Source organism: Mastomys coucha, unplaced genomic scaffold (genome assembly GCF_008632895.1).
Source record: "Mastomys coucha isolate ucsf_1 unplaced genomic scaffold, UCSF_Mcou_1 pScaffold22, whole genome shotgun sequence".
NCBI lineage: Eukaryota > Metazoa > Chordata > Mammalia > Rodentia > Muridae > Mastomys > Mastomys coucha.
In genome coordinates, this window is record NW_022196905.1 from 12,194,369 (window position 1) to 12,203,838 (window position 9,470).

The 9,470-nt window shown below is 45.1% G+C and overlaps 1 protein-coding gene and 1 long non-coding RNA gene across 4 annotated transcripts in view; one reads left to right on the top strand and one right to left on the bottom strand.

The window, feature by feature from the left end:
* The first annotated feature begins 4,532 nt into the window (after positions 1-4,532).
* Meis1 (Meis homeobox 1) overlaps positions 4,533-9,470 on the top strand; it is a 140,844-nt gene continuing 135,906 nt past the window's right edge. Inside the window, exons 1-2 of one of the 3 annotated variants that reach the window (XM_031342251.1) lie at positions 4,533-6,539; positions 8,406-8,632. In XM_031342251.1, the coding sequence (XP_031198111.1) occupies positions 6,528-6,539; positions 8,406-8,632 (239 nt within the window). In that variant the 5' untranslated portion in view covers positions 4,533-6,527. The remainder of the gene's footprint in view (positions 6,540-8,405; positions 8,633-9,470) is intronic. The other 2 variants (XM_031342249.1, XM_031342250.1) reach the window with 2 other exon arrangements.
* LOC116070812 lies at positions 6,193-8,531 on the bottom strand. Its single transcript, XR_004110569.1, has 2 exons — positions 8,419-8,531; positions 6,193-7,471 (listed from the first exon to the last, which is right to left on the bottom strand). It is a non-coding gene; the product is annotated as an uncharacterized LOC116070812 (long non-coding RNA).

Consider the following 9,470-nt stretch of genomic DNA (forward strand, 5'->3'; position numbering starts at 1 on the left):
GTATCAACTCTCATCCTTCCCACCCCAACCCCAACACACACACACACACACACACACACACACACACACCACATCCCTCTCCCCACCCCCACCTTCACTAAATACTGGACAGTGAAAAGTTTAAAGTAAACAAAGCTGCAGTTTTTCTATTGTCCAGTAGACGGCACAAAAGATCAAGCGTTTAAATACCGAACAATCCAGGGAGGTTTGGTTTTATTTGGATGCCAGTGGCCTGTTCTTTTAGACAGTTGGGCAGACAGCACTGAATCCACTGGTAAAGCAGAGAACAAAACCAAAATTAACTTTGCAAAACTTTGAAATGAAGTCACATGAAAAAAAATTTGTGTATCAACAGATGGATTTCCTTCAGAAAATACATTAATGATTATAAATGAAGAGAGACATGTTATTGCAGATTTTAGTAACTAAAAGCTACCTGTGAGGAAATTAATGTGAGAGATTAAAGTTTAAAAAATTGAGGCACCTCAATTTTACTTAGTTTCATGTTAGCATTTGTACTATACTTCTATGTTCTTTAATATATTCAACACAAAGCTCAGCCTCAGACATTGAGCATTGTGTCTTAAATGAAAATGTATATACATGCATAGGTAGCATGCTGTGAAGGAGAGAAATTCTTTTGAAGTTTTATGTGCAGTTTTGTGGGGGGCTTTGGAAGCTAAGACCACCAGAGATAATAGTTAGGGCCTCTTTCGTGCAATGTATAGCTTTGCCTAATATTTATATTTTTTAAAAAAAATACAACTCCATTTCTTTCTACTCTGCAAGCCCTGTTGAGGTTTGGAGGAAGGCAAAGTATAGGCTAATAACTCATTTCCCAGTTAATTTTATTAAGAATTTATAGCACTGTTTAGAAAGTTTTAAGACAACCATAAATTTTATTAGGAATATTTTATTAAACCCTCTATTTAATTAATAAAAGACCTCTATAAGTTCTGAAAATGTCAGAGCTGGTCATTATGTTAACCAGTGTAGTTTTCTCCTCTCTAGAGACTAAAGCATTTTAATGATTTGAAATAGAAAGTAGTAAGGAAAGCAACCAGGCTCCCAACATTTATTTCTCCTGGACTTTTGTTAGGCAGCCAGCAGATAGTGAGCTAGGCATTTTCCCTGTGATGGTCAGAGAGCCGAATCTGACCTCTCATTGACTTGTGAACTGGACCCAGACAGTCTTTGTTTTTTTGAAGCAAAATGTGGTAAACAATTCTCCCAGCCTTGTGGCCTGGATTGCTTTGGGATGCTTGATTAACGTCCTTCCTAATCCTGCCCTTTAAACCCTCTTTCCTATCACCTAACCAGGTTTCCCCACTGTAATAGCCGTCTAAATAGTTTATTTCAGTTTCCTCACAGTCATCCATTAGCTTTAAATTCCTGGTAGTGTTCTCCTATCACATGCAGACTCTTATCACCAGCATTCCTCCATTATCTCTACTAGATTTCAAATCCATTTTCTTTAAACTACCCTCATTTCTGTTTTTTTAAATGCAAATGTTAATGTAAGGGGGGGCTATTTGGAGGGCAGAGAACTGATAATGTTTTTCTTGAAGTACAAATTCCAAGCCCCCACACTCCAGGAGAACCTCAAGAGCAACCACAACATTTTAACAGGCATCTTAAAGTGAGGTGACAGATGATAAACACTTATCATTTTGTGAACACAGCTGCCAAACTCCATTGATTAACAGGACTTTATTTGTGTTTGGGCTGGCAAACACACACACATTTTACCTTCAGAGGTGCCTCTTTAATTTTGAGAACTTTAGGTCTGACTCTCTTCAATGGGAACTTTTGAAACAAAAGCCTAGTTCAGGATATGAACTTTGCAGAGAGTTCTTCACTGGAAAACAAAAAGTTACAGGAATTTCTCTATGACTACCAACAGCCAAGATGAACACTGCTTGCTTTAGAGGCCTCCCAACAGGGTAGGTGATAAACAATAGGGACCAGGAGCTCAGATTGCCTCTTTCTTAGTCCCTGCATTCTAAATTTGGGAAGATACTGTGAACCATGAAAGGAAACTAGAAAACAGAAGGGCTGCATCTTCAAGAGCAGAGACATCAGCTACAACTGAACACTAGCATTCTGCAAAAAACAGAATGCTACTACTGTCTTTTAAAAGGAAACATCTGAAATAAACTTAGGGTAAGGTACATCCAGAACAGCACACATACCGCAGTAATTTATGTCACAGTAACTTTCTGAGACATCTCGAACTCCCTTTTCACCTTTCCTTTTAATAGATGATTAATTGCTGCTGCCTTGCTAGAAGAGATTTTTTTTATGGCTACTATCTTGCAATTCTATACATCTGTAATTTCTCTCAGCAAGCCCCAACTATAATAACTGTTTGCTAATTGTAAAATCCTTATCCAGAATGAGGTTTGGGCAAACAATTCATACTACTGTAATTACATTGTAAAAGTGTTTTAGTTGCTCAATTGTTCAGAAGTAGTCTATGAAGGCCTGCGGGTAGTACTAGGTTCAGGCTCACATTTTTAAGTGGAAAGTTTGCAAAACCAACAGAGCTTTATTTTAAACTCACAAGTTCAAACTATCCTCGTCTTAAAGGGGAAAGCAGTTGGTAGATAATTAAAGTCTATTTTAAAGGTAACCTGACACATCACTTTAAAAATCCAGCAACCTTGTCCTTGCTTTGAACATTGTGCTTATGTTTGAAAAGTTTCTTACCTGTAAGTTCCTTTGCCACTAGACAGGTAAACAAAATACTTTACTGAAAAGCAAGAACTCCAAATAAATCCTAACCTCCAAAATACAGGTAGCTTATCAAAACTGACCTCGTCCAAGCTTGAAAACCTTCGCACAGAGTTAAGGAAACTCTAAGCCCATTACTTAAGTCGGCCTGAGACTCCCTTGGGCTCTTTAAGACTAGGTTATCTACGTGTATTTTACAGTAAATTTCTCCCAGTTAAATTGCACATAGACGATTTCCTTTGCGATTCATTTAAGGATTGTAAACATAGACATGCCCAGTGTGGTGTCTGGATTGAGTGTCCTTCCTAATATCACCACCGACCTCCCCTGGGAATTTCGCTGGTGCTCCGTTCTTGGGATGATGACACTCCCACCCTGCAAGACACAGCAGCGGTGGACCACCACTCAGGTGTGGGCCGCACTGGTCTGGAACTGGGGAAGGGCTTTCAGGTTGTCTGCTCAGCTCGGTAGTTCTATAATCCGCAGAGAAGTGTGCTGTTTGGCCCAGCCAGCTCAGCTTCCTTAAACTTGAGGGAAAATCTCCTTCGGGGAGCAGGAGGTAATTCAAGGCTCTTCCATGCCTGTTTTTGACGCACAAGTCTGTATTAACCTTCCAAATGATACATCGGGGCGTTTGTGCAAGAAAACAGCACAAGGATGTTATGGGAAAAGTAAAAGCTTCAAACTTGAGCGTCGAAACCAAAAGGAGAGAGAAAGAAGACACAGAGGCACATGATGAGGGGTCGTGGGGCCTTTTATTGTTTTAAACAGTCGGATCTCTTTCAAGGCAAAGGCCATTGAAGGTTTGGGGTGAACATATGTCAACCTTCAGGTGTTTGTTGTTGGGGGCGGAGTGCTGGGTTGGAGGCCCGCACGCCTGGTCTACTAGGTTTAACCCCCACACACTGCTACTGGAGTGAACTAGCCCGGCGCTGACTCGTGCAGACTGCTAAAAGCTGTAGATGTTGCCTAGAAGGCTCCATTGCTCGATGGAACCTGATTCCAACTCCAGGTTCTAATGTTTACCCTGTATCCCCTGTTCCGTAGAAACCCACTCAATAGAAACTTGAGTACTGACTGAAGAATGGAAACAGGTTTATGACTTTGAGCCTAAGAGTTGGCTTCAGTACCTTTCAGAGATGCTAACCTTTTCTAAACATTCTCTGCGTGAAGGGAGCCCCCCCCTCCCTCTAATCTTTCTCAGAACTCTCCTCCTCAAAACCTTCCCCGGCCCCTTGGGGTGAGGGTTCGGTCCGCAGCTGGCGGTGGGATGGGGGCGGGGGCGATGGGAGCGCAGGCCGGCTGCTTTGGGGGAGAGAGCCTTTTGGCCACCTTCAGGGCGGGAATCCGGAATGGTAGTTTGCATTCCCAGCAGATCGAAGCTCCCTGCTGATCGATTATTTGATAATTGATTTTCCCCGCAGCCAATGCGCGGCTGCCTGGGCGGGGACGCCTTCCGATTGGCGGAGCTCTCTCCACGGCTGCCTACCGAGATTTGGGTGAGCTCATTTTCCAGTCGACCGCAGGGGGAGTTTTCTGAGAGGTTTCAGCTGGGGGGTTGGGGGGGCATCCTCTCCGAGCCCAGCGAGCTGAGAGCCCTGCCTGGGATGTGAGGTTTCCAGCTGCTCTGAGAGCTACTGTGACTGAGCTATCTAAGCCAGGAGAACCGGGTGCAGAAACATAAAGAGTAAAATAACCCCCACTAACTAGAGTAACTGAAGACAAGCGCGGAGTGAGAATAAAAAGACTCAAAAAACAATTTTAAGTCCAGGGTGTGGTATATATCAAGAGAGAAAGTTAAAAACCACTGGCTGGTTGGAGACTTTAAGTTGTGGGCAGGGTCAGCTTTTGTCTGGAATCTCAGCTTCCGAAGTGGATTTCTTTTTCTCTGGAACTGGGAGTTTTCCCGGGTCCGGGTTCGGAGATAGACAAACCCAGGGATGGAGGTCTGGGAGGCCGGCGCCCGGCGTCGCCGCTGAAGGAGCTGGGGGGCGCACCGTCACCAGGCCCGAGAAAGGCCGAGGCTAGAGCCCCTCGGCGTCGCCCAGACAAAGGCAGCCCCGGTCGCAGCGCAGTCGAGCTCTGCAGCCTAGCTGCGCCCCGGGCGCACGGTTAACCTTGCCGACAGCGCGACGGAGAAAGAGCCTCAGGTCCCGGGGCTCCGAGGCCCCGGCCGCCCGCGAGGTCTAGCTGCTCTGTGCCCACGTTGAGTTTCGCTCTCCGGCGGTCGTAAATAGCTCGGTGTTTGTAAACAAGCGCTGGGGGCACATTCCCGGCGCTCGGCTCATTGTTCCCTCCCTTCCTCCTTCACTTCGCGCGGCAGCTAGGGTTGAGGGCTGCCAGGGAGAGGAGGAGGGGGCGTCCGGACTCAAAGTGACAAAATGCAAGCATTTCCTTTCCTCCGGCCCTACATCCACTTCTGACAGCGGGGGGCGGGGGGAGAAAAGGAAGAAAGAAAGAAAGGAAAAACCTAAAACCAAAAGAAAGAAAAGAAAAGAAAAGAAAACCTCTATAAACTGGGTCTGCAGAACGCCCGGGCGACCGCTACCCCACGTTCTCGGGACTCCTGAGCTGAACCTTTTCCAATCCAGCTCCAGCTCCTCTTCTTGCTCTGGCTTTGACTTTTCTCCTTCGGGAGTCTAGCAGAGAATCCAGTACTTTTGGCTTCACCCCCCACCCCACCCCGAAAAATACTGGCAGACCCCAATAATTTCGAGGAAAGTCTTGAAGTCTTTCATGAGCGGAGCCCTGAGCGGATTAACTCCGGCATCTGCTTGCCCTACGTTTATTCCCGATTTATTTCAAGAGTCCACTTTGGGAAGAGAGGCTGGAAGGGGACGTACAGCCGGCGGGTCGGGAGCTGCAGCCTGCATTTGTGTGCATGTGCCCTGGGTGTGTGGTGTTAGTGCCTGGGCGTGCGAATTCATGGAGCGCCTTTCTGCTTCTCCAGTGCGGCCAGAGCTCGCTTCGCGCACCCACCCCTGCCGAGGAGCCTACTTGCTGCAGCCCAATGCATTGTGTAAGACGCGACCTGTTATGGCCACCACTACTTCCGGGTTCTAGCATTCTGGTCGGAATCCACCTCTCCGCCTGTGCAACACACACTTTACACACGCACGGCGACTGCAAGCGGGCAGCATCGATCGTGGCTCCTTTAAGACAAACTCAGACAGACATTTTTTTAAACCCTCCTCTCTAATCTCCCTTCAGTGCAGCAGTTGCAAAGAGGGAGAGAGAAAGAGAAAGAGAGCGAGAGAAGAGAGAAACTGATTAGGAATTAGGACTGATTCAAGGAAAGCGGGCGCTAGGGCTTTGTGCATTTGAATATTAACATTTGAGGTGTTCTGACCAGAAGAAGACAGAACGGATGATCATTCATTCACCACGTTGACAACCTCGCCTGTGATTGACAGCTGGAGTGGCAGAAAGCCATGAGATTTGGTAGTTGGGTCTGAGGGGCGCTCTTTTTTTTTCTTTTTCTTTTCTTTTCTTTCTTTTTTTTTTAACTGATTTTTTTTGGGGGGGAGAGAAGATCTGCTTTTTTTTCCCTCCCACTGCTGTCTTGGTGGAACCAGAGCGCTTTTATGCTCAGCGACGCGGGCGCCTTGCTTCAGGTCCCGTAGACCGAAGATCTGGGACCAGTAATTCACACTGCTGGAGACGCAAAGGGATTTTTTTGTTGTTGTTGTTGTGCTTTATTTTTTTCCGAGGGAGTTTGCATATTTGTTTCTTTTCACACTGGCCTTAAAGAGGATATATTAGAAGTTGAAGTAGGAAGGGAGCCAGAGAGGCCGATGGCGCAAAGGGTACGTATTAAAAACAATTGTGGAACTCAAATGTGAGATTAAATTGAAACGTGGCTGAAAGACACCGCTGCTAAGTTTCCTCTTTTCTTTCTCTCTTTTTGAATGAGGATCCTAAAGCCGTGGCCTAAATCGACAGGTTTACTTAATGCATTTGCAGCCTTCTGCATGTTTCTTGTGGTTATTAATTCAAGTAATCAAGTTGTCTGTAGATTCCTAGCCAACAGCTATAGAAATAAAAATACAAGCTCAAGGAATCACCTGTTTTAAAAGAAAAGAAGGGAGTGGGGAATGCTACATATCCAGTGCTGTAATTTAAGCATTTAGGGACCAAAAGTTTAAAGCTATGTTTAATTAAAATGAGCAGCTGAGAACTTTTGCCTTATTATTGACTATAGTCATCTTTAATATCAGTAGAAGTAGGGAGCATTTTTAGCTAAGTAATGTCCTGGTGCAGTGAATTTTTGGTTGGAAAAACATTCCTCTTTTAAAAGTAATTTCAATTTGCATGGGTTTTTATGCAAGATAATAAGTTTGTAGATCTTTTTTCCTTAGCTAAGTTCTGTCCTAGTGAGATACTAAACACAGAGCTACTCACTTTTAAAATGCAATACTAATTTCCCCAATATTCCTATTTGAATGGAAATGCCTTGAAAGTAAACTGAGACAATGACGCCCGGCTGAGGTGGCTTCTTAAAAGAAAAGGGTCTACAAAAAGGCTGCCTTGCATAATTTGTGTCTTGGCCCTCAAAGCCCCTTTTGGAAAAGAAAGTTACTAGAGGACACATTTTTCTTTATTCTCTTGGTTCAGGCAAATGTCAGCATTCTTCCAAACTCTTCACACCTCTGGCTTGAAGAGGTTGACAGTGGCAGGTCTCCTCTCTTTGGAAATCATTTCCCTCTCAGCATTTCCAAATCTTAGAAAAGTAACTTGCCTGTAATAAAACAATTAGAAAAGTCCAAATAGCTGAATTTATCAGACAGTAATGGCAATCAGTTTGAAAGCAGTCCCCCTTCCCATGGATTTGCATGTGTATTTTGCTTTTGAGCCTGCTTAAAAACTAACACGAAAACAATTGCTTCCTTGACTTCTCTAGGGAGAAAGTTTGTGAAGGTAAAACAAATAAATAAATAAAAAAACCAGAATATTAGTTACTTTCTTTATAGCTTTTCTTTAAGCTTGAAAATAACGTTGCCCATTTGTATGTTCAGCTTCTAAAAGGCAACGCAAGCTGCCTTATGCACATTTCAGTATAACATATATGGGGGGGGCAGTTCGGTTTTGTATAATTTAGCAGAGTTTGGGAAAGCAAGGCAAATGTAGTGTCTTACAGGACCGCCCAGTCCCATGCTGGCAGGGAAATAAAATAAGAAGCCTTTCAGAATTCACTGCTTGGCACAACTATTCCCACCATAACTTAAAAAAAAAAAATACACCCCCCCTCCCTGAAGTAAAGGGGCTGTGTGAAGCAAGGCAGGTCTGCTACACTGTCCCGGCACGTTTTATTGTTGTGATTTTCGGTTTCCTCCTCCAGAAACATGCATGTTTTACCTTCCGCCTCCGGGAGAATGCCTCCCTGCCTTTCCTTCTTCCTTCCTCCCTTCCTTGCCAAAAGATTTTGGATTTCTGAATTGGTCTATATAGACACAAGTTAGGACAGGAACCTTCCTCTCAGATGACTCTCACTGAGAATTCTAGAGTTCTTACTGTTAAAATTAATTTTTACAACAGAAAGCTCAACTTTACAGATGTAAGGCCACGGAATTCGGGTTGAAGGATCCTGCTGGACTGTTCTAAGCTCGGTGCCCTAAGGTTCTCGGTTACCCGCCTGGCCTCTGACCCTTTTTTCTCTCCTGTTTGTCATGCAGTACGACGACCTACCCCATTATGGGGGCATGGACGGAGTAGGCATCCCCTCCACGATGTATGGGGATCCGCATGCAGCCAGGTCCATGCAGCCGGTCCACCACCTGAACCACGGGCCTCCTCTGCACTCGCATCAGTACCCGCACACAGCTCATACCAACGCCATGGCCCCCAGCATGGGCTCCTCAGTCAATGACGCTTTAAAGAGAGATAAAGATGCCATTTATGGGTAGGTATAATGGGCAGGAGTTAAGGAGTTGAGGAGCGATGCTTCCCCCATTTCCCCAGCCCTTATAGCCGGAAAGTCAGAGCACTCTAGATTAGAAGTTCATAGCTGGTGACTTTTCATTCACATTGCGTGGAAACTGAGTTTGGGTGGAGCGGGGAACCTCCACCGGATTCCCAACGGCTCTTGGTTCAGGCTCAGCGTCAGGCTTGGCCGCCACGTTGGCCGCAAAGGAGTCCCAGTGCTGGAGTGACTGTCTAAAGATTCCGCATCCTCTCTCAGACTCGAGTCAGCAAATCTGAGACCTTGCTCGCTAGATTTAGCTCGAGAGCGTTGAGGGGTTTCTATGGGTAGGCGCCTTTGTGTTGGAACGAAACTTTTAGTTTAGGGAAAATCTTTTAAGCCATTGATTGTTCTGACTTGCGGAGTTTACTCAGCCACCGTATGCCGGTTCTGCCGGTGCACAATAAAGTCAGAGGGACAGCTGCAGGTCAGACAAGGGGGACACGTCTTGCTCTAAGAAGTTTGTTCAACTGAAGTCAAGGAGAGGGGCCGCTCTGAATTGACACACACATTTAGAAACTTCTGGACGTTTTGTCACTCTGTGTTCAAAGGCAAACCTGCAGGATTTAACAAGAAATGCTTGTGGGATGCTCTTCCGGAGACTCTCTGGCCAGGGTTTACTGTGTTCCGTCGGCCATTCTATTAGAGCTTCCACTAGAAAAGCCTTTGGAAAGTTACTTGTGCTCTACTATGTGCTGACGCTTTGAGGGAACACTCCCCTCACTTTTATTTTTAAAGTTTGTAATAACTTTTATTTCACTTTCCTCTTAAAAAAATA